Source organism: Cololabis saira, chromosome 11 (genome assembly GCF_033807715.1).
Source record: "Cololabis saira isolate AMF1-May2022 chromosome 11, fColSai1.1, whole genome shotgun sequence".
In the NCBI taxonomy this organism is placed as follows: Eukaryota; Metazoa; Chordata; class Actinopteri; order Beloniformes; family Belonidae; genus Cololabis; species Cololabis saira.
The window spans coordinates 15375964-15387914 of NC_084597.1; the positions used below are offsets into that span (position 1 = coordinate 15375964).

General features: G+C 39.0%; 1 protein-coding gene across 1 annotated transcript; it reads right to left on the reverse strand.

Annotated features, from left to right (window-relative positions):
- Positions 1-4788: 4788 nt before the first annotated feature.
- mrps2 (mitochondrial ribosomal protein S2) lies at positions 4789-11881 on the reverse strand. The gene is made up of 4 exons (XM_061733310.1): positions 11742-11881; positions 11418-11519; positions 11211-11331; positions 4789-5744 (listed from the first exon to the last, which is right to left on the reverse strand). Exons 1-4 carry the CDS (start codon positions 11803-11805, stop codon positions 5198-5200), a joined length of 834 nt encoding a protein of 277 aa, XP_061589294.1. The 5' UTR covers positions 11806-11881; the 3' UTR covers positions 4789-5197.
- Between the last annotated feature and the right edge of the window lie 70 nt (positions 11882-11951).

Here is an 11951-nt window from a genome sequence, read left to right on the forward strand (position 1 = left end):
AACACCGTCACTCATGACGCCCATATTTTATGCGCATCAGTTTCTTTGTTCAAAGTTGGTATGGTGTTCTAAGTTCTGCAATTGTTCCCTTTTCCATCTAAATAATAATAATCACCAAAAAGTTCATTATACCACAGGACATGTCTCCAAGAATTAAGATCTTAATACCCATTTCCTTATGTTCTGCTGCAAACTGTAATCTGCCATTTTTTATGGTGGTTTTGGAGCAGTGGCTTTGTCTTTTTAGCCCCGGATCGCCGATCAAGCTTGTTGTGTGCCCCTTTTACACTGACGTCTCGAGCTGCCCAGCGAGGGTAGTCTTAACCGTGGGTCAGTTCTAATGTAAACAGAACTAATGTGGGTTTGTTGGTCAATTTTTTTTCCCCCATTTTATCACCCAGTGCTCCTACCTAAGTCAGTCCTGGGAATTGCTCCCTCTACCAACCGTGGGAGGGCCCTGCACTGAGCTCAGGTTTCCTCCTTAACTTGAGGAGTGAGCAGCTTCTTTTCACCAGACAGGGTGGGACTTCTCTGGTCGGACGTAGCGCGTGGAAGGATCACGTTATTCTGACCAGATGAGGTGGTGACAAATAACACGCCTTGCGTTTACATTGCCAACATGTGTTAAACACGCATTCATCATCCAGCCATATTAGCGGGATCCAATCTAAAAACAATTGGTCTCTCAACTCATTTTATAACAGAATGTGTTCTCTTGTGGACAATGACACTGGTTTACGTCTTTACAAGACGTTTTGTTGTTTCTCTGGTGTCCATCTGCACTGTTTGTATCAAAACACATTTTCTTCCTGAGTTTTGCAATGGCTGTGTGCTCGGATGCTGTTTATATTTGCATATTATTGTTTAACGAGATGAACATAGGAACTTGGGGGATCTGGTAGTTGCACCCACGGGTGAACCAGACTTGTGAAAATCAAAAGACAGATTTCTTTTGATTTTCTAAGACATCATGCAGTGATGCTCTTGCAAGATACTCACAGCAGTGCCGCCCAAATGTTAGCCTATCAGAAGCAAAACATCATCATCTGAAATTCTCCAGGCTGTTGGAGGCCAGCCAGCTACAAGCATACAAACTTCTGACTTTGAAGAAAGTTATCTTTATTCTGACATTTTCAAAATGTAATAAACTGGGGATCTTAACAGAACTACAACATAAACATTTCCTCAACTTTCCCACCAGATATTTGGTCTTTTCCTAAATTGTTAACTTCTGCTTGCAACTATAAAGTCAAGATTCACACTGTAAAAACACATTTATAAGAAAGTTAAAACACCCTGTTTTAAGAAGATTCAAAGACAAATTTAAACTATTTTGCTAGTTTCAAGAATTATTGTGAAGACTCTTTTCTTACCCATTGGCAGAGATATTTATACTTAAAATAAGACAATTTCGACTATATTTAGGCTTATTTCTAGAGGGGCTATTTTTGCAGTGCAGATATCTATTCAAACAAGAACTAAGTGCTATAAACTTCACTAAATCATAACTTAAGGCACACATGTTGCTTTTATGGTGCAAACTTAAAAGAAACTGAGCCTATAATAAGTATCTGGCTCGGTTCCATACTCAAATCCCACCGATCAGCGGAAGTTGAGCTATCGTGAGCCTGTTGCTTTGTGCCCACTTAATGCGCAGCAGAGACACTGGAGCCAAAGCTGCATCTCAAAGGGGCAACTTCTGCTCTGACGTGTCCAGTTACAGAGTTTTGCAGTCACTACTTACCATTCTCTGAAACGCAGTCATGTGAGTCATCAGCTGCTCTCATTCTCACGGAGGGTGAGGCCATGCTTCCTCTCACTGCACATCTACGAGGATAAAAGCAACGCACCAGAAGACAGCAGTGTTTTTCCAAGAATTGCACTCATCAAAATGTTTGTATACCACTGGGAATTGCTCATCAGGTGTCCATGAGGTGAATGCTGGAAATGTAAAACGACTACAGACTTATTTGTTATCAGTAATTATGGTAGAAGGATTTATGGGCTCCAATAATGTGAAGCAGGAATAATAAGGTTCTGCACTGAAAAATAAAGACTGAACATTAATACAAGTCAAAATGGCCCATGGACTGGGGGGGCCCGTGTTAAGTTCCTTTTCCAATATTGCAGTTTTAGCTCAGTCTCAAGACCTACCTGAACACTTGAAATGAGGAACAGATTTTACAGGCATTAATGTAAAGTAATATTAATTAGCATAATAAATTAGCATATGGTAAGCCAAGTCAGCCAAGCCAAAATAGCTAACTGTGATTGACATAAGGGGCTCGGTTCCAGCCAACTTCCAACAAAAACCCTCAGTGACATCACTGGGCGTTTGTCCAGCTTGTTTTATGCAGTCTATATTGAAGCTCTGGACAGAAATGCTTTCAAAACATTTTCTAAATGCTTGAATCAATTATGAATCTAACGACGAGACAGCCTGATAACTTGGTGTTTAACACAATTTACACATCTGAAAATTGGGGGGAAAAAAGCATAATATTGGTACTGTAATAATTATGGCCACTCTATTCTCCAATCATTAACCATGTCCTTTCTTTCTGATTTTTTTTTTTTACCATCTCTGTGCTGTCAGATTATCTAATCTGCTTTACTGTACCATTTAAAGTCTTAATCGTATTTTTAAACTGTTTCCAGGGTTATATTGGATTGTAACATCCCGTTTCACTTACCATTTAGAGAATTGCACTACACCAGTAGTGATTTGGCCAAAACGCGCAAGAAGTAGTCACTTATGCCGCGTTCCATTTGTCCTCGGAAGTGGGGATTTCCCAGTTCCCAGTCGGAATTTTCAACTGGAACGCCCCTCGAAGTGGGATTTCCCACTGGGAAAGTGGGAGAGTCTTCACCACCCCCGAGTTCACATTCCAAGATGGCTGCCCCGGTTGTAAACAGTAGAAGAGAGCTCTGTAAAAAATTCGTAGCACTTCATTCTAGTTTTGGTCACACTGAATCAGTCGTATACAAGTATTGTTCGGCATATATATGCTGCTATAGTGTAATTTACATTTTTCATGTGGTATATGCGAACTACAAACTTGTTTACCTACTTTGTAACTGGAACGCTGATAACTCGGCTGTGACGTCATTCCCAGTTGCGAGTTCCGACTTCCGAGGTAAATGGAACGCAGCATTAATCCGCAGGTACAAACCTTTACTTTTGACATTTATGAAACCTCGCCCCCACGATTTTCAGAAAAACAAACGCACACACACCGCCTTTGAAGTTTGCAAACTTCAAAGAGCCTCGTGGAAATATTAATTTGCTAAGAACAAAGCTGAATGTTTATAAATATGCCAACAGAGAGCTTCATATGAATCCCAAACAACCTGTTGGCGAACACGTGGACAACTGATCGACCTCAGGGAGAAACACGAATCTAATAAACACCAATGACATTAATGTTTAACTCCTGCACTGTGCATACAATGCATACAATAATGTCTGCAATAATAGGCGTTTATTTTAAAAGATCGCATAATCCTACTTACCCATCACATGACAGCTCTTCCTCCCTCTGGAGGCCGCTGGAGGTTATTGCAGAAAAAAAACAACGGAAGCTGCAAGCAACCAAATCTCAATAATTTACAAAAGGTATTTAACTAATCACTGTGAATTATAAGAGGTGCCATTTTAAACACATTGCCCTGCCACACTGAATAACCATTCCGCATTAAAGTGTAGCGGACTAAAAATATACTTTAATCTTTACATGATTTTTTATCTTTATGAAAGACTGCTATATATGGACCCCAAAAAAGTCAAATAAAAAGACAAATGCAGAAATTATCAAAATTCAGATCCTTTACTCTGAGCTAATTATTGAGTCAGACCTGAACTTCAACAGCCATCTACAGTTTATCACTAAATCTGCCTATTACCACCTAAAAACATTGCTAGAATTAAGGGGATTCTGTCTAAACAAGACATGGAAAAACGTATTCACGCATTCATTTTCAGTAGGTTGGATTATTGCAATGGCCTCTTTACAGGCCTTAACAAGAAATCTATCAGGCAGCTGCAGCTGATCCAGAACTCTGCCGCCAGAGTCCTTACAAACACCAGGAAACTGGACCACATTACACCGGTCATGAAATCACTACACTGGCTTCCAGTGAGTCAAAGGATAGAGTTTAAAATCTTACTGCTGGTCTACAAAGCCCTGAATGGTCTTGGACCAAAATACTTGATCTGTTAGTTCCTATGAAGCTCCCAGACCCCTGAGGTTCATCTGGATCTGGTTTGTTGTGGTTCCAAGAACAAGAACCAAACAAGGTGAGGCAGCGTTCAATTATTCTGCTCCTCACCGGTGGAACAAACTTCCTGTAGAGACCTTATCATTTTACTTGTTATTCACCATTTGTCTTGCTGCTTTTAATGTTGATGTAAAGCACTTTGAATTACCTTCTGCTGAATTGTGCTATACAAATAAACTTGCCTTGCCTTCCACGGAGTTGTGGTTTAAAGTTTGCTGCTTACCTTGCAGATCATTTGGCCGATTATTTACACAGTTAATTTAATATCTAGCAACATTGACACGGACTGCAACACAACAGAGTTGGAACTTTATGTAACCATCTTTACAGCTGATTGAACTTGTTCAGCGTCCAACATGAGAATAGACATCAACTCATTTTAAAGTCAGATATTCATTAAAAAAATTGATCAAAGCTCCCTTTGGATTAAGATTTATTCAATATACTTTTAAATGATTGAAAAAAAAGATCACATACTGGCATAAACGGTGTAAAGCAATAACATTTAGACTTAAGATGTGCCTTTTTTTTTTTTTTTAAATAGGTAAACCATACTCCCAGTAATATTTCACTAAATATTTTCTGATGCTGCAATATTAGTTAATATCATAATATACTAAAGGCAGCACAAATTGATCAGTTTAAATGTTAACAGCGAGTCACAGTCACGACAGGTGGTAATTTGAACCCTGCGGTTTCTTTGAAGCATGGAGTTTAAGAATAATGGACTAAAGCAAACCTTCTGGTACAGAAACAAGGTTTACTCAGAAGTCATACATGAACAAAATCAATCTGAAGTTAAGAAAAAGAATGAAAAAAAAAAAAACTCAAATAGTTTCCACATACAGATGAAAGATGAGGTGGAGCAGCTGACAGTCGTGACTTTGAAATACTTTCACGCATGCGAGAACACAGTGCATCAAACGTTTGGTGTGGATGGTGCAGACAAGCCGTGAAGGAGCTCCATCTGCCTCCTCCTGTCTTTGGCGCGGTTGATGGTCATCTTGAACAAGCGGCAGTAAAGCTCAACGGCAGCCGGAGTGTCGTCGTTTCCCGGCACGGGGTACGTGATCAAGCTGGGGTTGCAGTTCGAGTCCACCACGCCCACCGTGGGAATGTTCATCTTAGCCGCATCGCGGATGCCCACATGCTGCTGAAACACGTTGTTCAGAGTCGACATGAATACGATGAGGTCGGGTAAGCGGACTCCAGGGCCGTACTGGATGTTGGCGTTGGTGAGAAGGCCGCCCTGCCAGTACCGAGTGTGTGCATACTCCCCACAATCTTTCGCCGTGCCCTCCACCAGGTGGCAAAACTGACGCCGACGGCTGATGAAGAGAATGATTCCGCCGCGATACGCAACGTGGGCGGTGAAGTTCAGGGCCAGCTGAAGGTGCTCCATAGTCTGATCCAGATCGATGATGTCGTGGTCCAAACGGGAGCCATACAGGTACGGCTCCATGAGCCTGGAATGACAATTACAGTGAAAGACGCCATGACAGACATTCAGGGTATAGATGCTGAATAGATTTGAAAGATCAGTAGTAAACTGCAATGATTCCTGATGACTGCTCAGCTTAAGTTAATGTTGATATATGGGAGCTAGGGCTGTTCGATTAATTGATTTTAAATCGTAATCGCGATTATGTAATTAGAACAATGTTAAAACGTGAAAATCGAAAAATCGATTTTTCACTTTTTTTTTACCTTGTCTGCACCAGTGTTGGGCAAGTTACATCCAAAATATAATACATTATATATTACTAGTTACTGTCATTTGAAAGTAATTAGTTACATTACAATATTACTATATCTGAATTGTAATGCGTTACACTACTTGTGTATTACTTTTGAGTTACTTTCAACAAAATAGCAAAAAAAGATAAATCTTGTCCCACTGGCAGATTTTTCTACTTATTTCATGTGAAAATTTACTTGAAACAGGTGAAAATTGTCAAATAAGTTATTTTTCTGGTGTTATTTTTCTGGTGATGACTCTAAATGTTGAAATAGCAGTAAAACCACATTCATTGATGAAATGACATAAGGGATGGAAAGGGGGGATGGTAGTTTTACAGGGGGGATGATTTGGACCGTTCTTATTTCAGGGATGATTTGGACCGTTTTTATTTCAGGGGGGATGATTTGGACCGTTTTTATTTCAGGGGGGATGATTTGGACCGTTTTAATTTCAGGGGGGGTGCCATCACATCACCCCTCATCCCCCCTCAACTCGAATTGAGTTGTTTAGCGTGACGTCATTTCTAGGCTGACGTCCGACCCGGTTTACAGGCATAGCAGGCACCGTTGTAAACAACATGTTTGAACCCGTGAATCTCTTTACTATAACCTCCTTTTTCAGAAAGGAACCATTGAGGGTTAAAAAGGGTCTTAACGCTTTCAACTCGAATAGAGTTATTACAGTAATACAGAGTTAATACAGTTCCATTGCTTTATTTTTTATTGCACTGTCCATACTGGTTGCGAGCGGCGCAGCGCGACGCAGCGCCGTTTTGAGCTGGATTTCTGTCGGGCGCCCTGTTTCTATTTTCTTCCTGTCGCTGGCGTTGAAAGCTCTGTAGGAAACAGTAATTTCAATACAAGAACTTCAATAAAGTAGCAGCTGCTAGAGGGAGATCGCCAGGGAGAAAGGTTTTGATAAGATAATAAGATATAATAATAAGAATCTTATTAGGGCTTAATTTGTGTCAGATTCTGCTGGAACAAGATCCGGCACCTCCTTTTACCCACATTCCCTTGGTGTTTGTTTCTCATTGAAGTTCATAGATCGCCTGATTGTCTATTTCGGATGCATATCATGCTGCGCTCTCTCCCCGATCTCCTGCGCTGCGCGTCCCCGTCACAGTCTCCATCACCAGCGGTTTCCCAAATAAAACTCAGCCTGGATCATTTCTCGTGTCCTCTGCTTTTTCCCCACATCCCAGTAATGATCTGACATGCTGATATGTTTGCTGCATTTAACACCACGAACACGCCGCTCATTCGAGGCTGTTCGCTGTTTGATTGCGTCACCACACGCAGTTATTAATTGTTCGTTTTTTTCCCCACTTACAGGACCTTTTCTCTCCCTCCCGATGTTCCGGGACCTTATAATAATAATAATAAGATAATATTTCTTTCTGCCACTTTATTGAGGTTTTTGTAGTGAAATGAGGAGGAATCATAGAGATAACTTCTCATTTCAACTAACTGGATCAGCCGTTCCTCATCCATGACTGTTTCCTACAGTGTTTTCAACCAGCTTTCAACGCGAGTGACAGGAAGAAAATAGAAGAACATTTAAATATCACAATATCAAGCTTGTTTTCTGTTTAGAAAGTACAAACGTAGGAAGATTACAAGTAAGCACCCATCAAGAGCCCTAACGCTGAGACCATGGTAGATTTAAGTTACACGCGGACACGCCGCACTGTTGACTTTTCCCTGCCGGCTCTGCTCACTGAACGGTCCCCACACAAACAGTGTCCAGCGGCGCTACGTTCCGCCGCGCCGCGTTCCCAACGCTTTTTTCTGTTGTCGGGATGTCTCGCGGACGCGGTGTTGGTGAATTCTTTAAAAAACAACAGCTAAACGGGTTAAAATGCGTTGTAACGCGCGTTACTTAGATTGTAACGAGTAAAATATTACCGAAAATTTATTAGTAATGCGTTATATTACTGCGTTACAGCAAATAGTAATACATTACTGTAATTGCGTTACTTTTGTAACGCGTTACCCCCAACACTGGTCTGCACACATATTAATGATTGATACCATATTAATGATTGATGGAAATACCTCTCAATACCTGCGACAAGTGCCCCATCAGAGAGGCTCTTTAGTGTAGGAGGGGGCGTTGTAACACACCACCGGGCATCCCTCAAGCCAGATGTGGTAGACCGGCTTGTGTTCCTTGCAAAAAACTTGCAAATGTGAACAGCAAATGTAATGACTGACATTACACACCTCTACCTCCTTCATGGGTTGCATTATTATTTAGCATGCAAAGACCCAGTTTAGTTTAATTAGAAAATGTCTTGTTTTATTTAATTGGAAATATAACTTACTGTATGTTTGCAAGTGCTGATTTGCTGATTTTTTTTTTTTCCAGAGATAAAACTTTATATTTTATTATATTTTTTAAAACTTTTTTTCAACTTATTTTACAGAGTTTTGCACTTTATTCATTCATCTTTGGTTTAATAAGAGCAAAGTTTGCACTTAAAGCCCAATGGGGCAAATGTTCAATAAAAAAATAGCATATTTGAAATCATTTCTTTGCTTTTTGTCAATTCACAAAATAATCGTAATCGTAATCGAAAATCGGATTTTGAGAGGAAAAAAAAAAAAAAAAAATCGAGATTTTATTTTTGGGCAAAAACGAACAGCCCTAATGGGAGCAGTACCAAAAATCACCTCATCTGCTGTGTTTGTTTCCGGCCTTTAACTTTTATTTAGAATAAAGTCGATTGATGTGGGTTTTCTACATCTCATGCTTTTGCTCGAATTCTTTTTTTTTTAAATAGGGCATTTATGGGGCCATTTATTGACTGATAAAGGGCATTTTTATTTTTCCATCGTGAAAAGATAAAACAGTTTAAACAGAACAGCATGGTCAAACGGATTTATCAAAAACAAGATGCATTTAAAACACAGGACTTCCCACAAGACTTCCCACAGATGTGCCTGTATATCAACAGAATAGATATTCAAGACTAGCCAGTGGCAGTTACTAAAATAAAGCAAATAATAGTCCAGTTATTGAACGAATTGTACGACGTTGAGCGCAGGTTTACAGCTGCCCAGCAGGACTGTGTTTGGCTGCTCAGAAAACAGACTGATGAAATAGGAAAAGTTTTCAACGAACACTCAGATGCAGGCAAATCTGTTTTTGTTTCCCAAATCAGATCTTAAAGACAGAATGTCTGTTCAGCATTTTCAAGTAATCAGAATGGATTTGTGTGGTTCAACATCGCCAAATAATCTGCATCGTTGCTATGGTAACAACATAGGCCCATAGGGGATCAGTAGCAAAAGTGCAACTTTCTACTGATTCAGAGGACTTCCATCACACACTGACGGGGACACACAACACAGTGCAGGACTTAAACTATGAGGGAGCAGTGCTGCTTTTTAGTAAATAGAGAGATCTGTCGTGCATCAAATTAACCCACCAGTGTTGCGCACTTCTGTCCATTATTGTAACTGAAGGAGTTCTTAATTTTGACACTTTTAAAGTAAAACTGTTGCAAAAATTGACTTAAGTCATAAGAAGGAATGTTGAAAGTAAAAACACAACACATTTCTTTAAGAAAAAAAAAATCCCATTGCACATCATCATCCACAAATGCCACCTTTAGCAACGTCACTTTTGACTTGCATTTAGAAGGTCATTGTGGGAATAGTGAGATGGAAGATATTTTAATTACTCTGATAGTCATCATACTGTAGCTGCAGATTTCCTGTAACTGTTCAATTATTGCCTTTGAAATATTAAGTTTAAAAAGCTAAATAAAAAGACAAGAAAGGGTTTCATTTCAGGAAAAGTTATTTTTCAGTTTAACGTGCTTAAAAGGCATTTCCACAGTTTTGAGTGGGAGTGCTTTTTTTGTTGCATGCAAATGTATATCTGTTTCAAATATCAGTCGTCAGTCTCCTTCCCTATTCTCAACATGTAACTGAAGAGTCTAGCAGAAGTGTACCGGGATACTCATTACTTGCCACAGAAACCCCCTTTTATAAATGATAACATGACCTATAGATGTGAGTTTGATCCAGTCCGTACAAACATACGAGGCACAGTTTTCTAAATTCAAACTGGACATGCCAAAAACCGTTTTAGGCTGGATAACTGCAAAACAATAAAAAAAAAAAAGAACCACTCATAATAATCTTATCCAATTAAGCTCCATGAGCACTTTTTAATTGGAGCTAGAAAAAAAAAAAAAAAAAAAACAAATAAACATTGTATGAAAATTGAAAGATTTATCTTGAAACTCATGACAGGAGGAAGAGTCCAAATGTCTGCTCTTGTCTTTATGCAACCAGTCGCACTGGATTTCTTTTTTTTTAATGCACATTTTTTAATAAAATATTATCTACCCCAACTAAGAAGTAAGAGTATTTAAATATGTGCGTTTTGATTTTGAGAGAAATCAGGGGCGTCAATCGGGTATGGCAAGGTATGGCAGCCGCCACACCTTGGCTTCAGGGGAAAATGTAAATGTTTGTTTTTTTAAATACATTTATGGAATTACTCTGTGTCTATTTGTATTGATTATTCTATTACTTAATACATATAAAATAACTACAAATGCAAATCAGAACAACATGATCGATTTCACTAGTTATTATACACTGCAAAAACTCAAAATCTTAACAAGAATGTGTCTTATTTCTAGTTAAAATGTCTCATTTTTAGTCAAAAAAAATCTCATTACATTTAAGACAAGACTCAAAAACAACCATTTTCACCTGTTTCAAGTAGATTTTCACTTAAAATAAGTGGAAAAATCTGCCAGTGGAACAATATTTTTTGCTTGTAATGAGAAGAGAAATCTTGTCCCACTGGCAGATTTTTCTACTTATTTCAAGTGAAAATTTACTTGAAACAGGTGAAAATTGTCAAATAAGTTATTTTTCTGGTAATGACTCTTGTTTTAAGTGTAATGAGATTTTTTTGACTAAAAATGAGACATTTTAACTAAAAAATAAGACAAATATTCCTGGTAAGATTTTGAGTTTTTGCAGTGAGCGAGACTGTATTTGAAAAAGTTCCAATTTTCTTGACCACACAGATAAGCTACATAGACTTCTGTGATGAGTATTTGCTGGACGTGTTGAATGATACTGTAGTTCAGTTCTGTGACTCGTAACCTTGCCATACCTTAGCTTTGACTGAATTGACGCCACTGAGAGAAATGAATACGTACCTGTGTCTGCAGCCTGTTTTGTGAGCAAGATGAACTCTGGCATCGAACAAGTCCTTCAGTGAAAAGAGCTCTGACACACGGAAAAAGTCCGGCTTCTCAAGAGGCAGTTTTAAGATTTTCTCTGAAAAGACGAGAAACAAAAAGCTTTAAAAAAAATATTTTTAATGAAAGAGTCACCAACACTGCTGCCTCTGGCCACAGACTCACCTGCAACATAGTCAGTCTGAGATTGGTTTGGTTTGACAGACGCTGCAGTGGCAAACTGACATTTAACAGCGACACTTCGTGAGTTCCGTAACCCCCAAACACCTAAAAATGACAAATATCGAAGAAACATTGAACATAAATTCAACTAGAAACTACCACCATCTAATGACCTAGTATTATTAGCTCAGTTTACCATGGGGCGTACTATAATGGCATTTAAGAGGGACATATAACATTCTACTGATATATAAATTAATCTACACAAGAGTAGATCTCACAAGCATATATTTACTTTGATAATTCAATATGAATTTCTACACCTACCTTTCGTAAGTGCCCGAGCAGCCATGCTTGCTAGCGTACCACAGAAGGTCAGAGTGGTGCGCATGCGCGTTTGTAGTCCACGTGAACTACAAAAGCAGACTACATTTCTTTTTTTAAATAAAACTTTATTGAAACACAACCAACTGTCAACAAAACTGCCATTTCCGGTTAAAAAAGATCAAAAGCGCATAAACTATGGAGGATTTTTTG

What these genes read in the sequence shown, in the direction of transcription:
- mrps2 (XM_061733310.1), bottom strand. Translation starts at nt 11,805, where the DNA reads ATGCGCACCACTCTGACCTTCTGTGGTACGCTAGCAAGCATGGCTGCT. An exon ending in TGCTCGGGCACTTACGAAAG is followed by an intron (nt 11,520 to 11,741) that starts GTAGGTGTAGAA and finishes TGTCATTTTTAG; the next exon opens with GTGTTTGGGGGTTACGGAAC. An exon ending in TCAGACTGACTATGTTGCAG is followed by an intron (nt 11,332 to 11,417) that starts GTGAGTCTGTGG and finishes TCGTCTTTTCAG; the next exon opens with AGAAAATCTTAAAACTGCCT.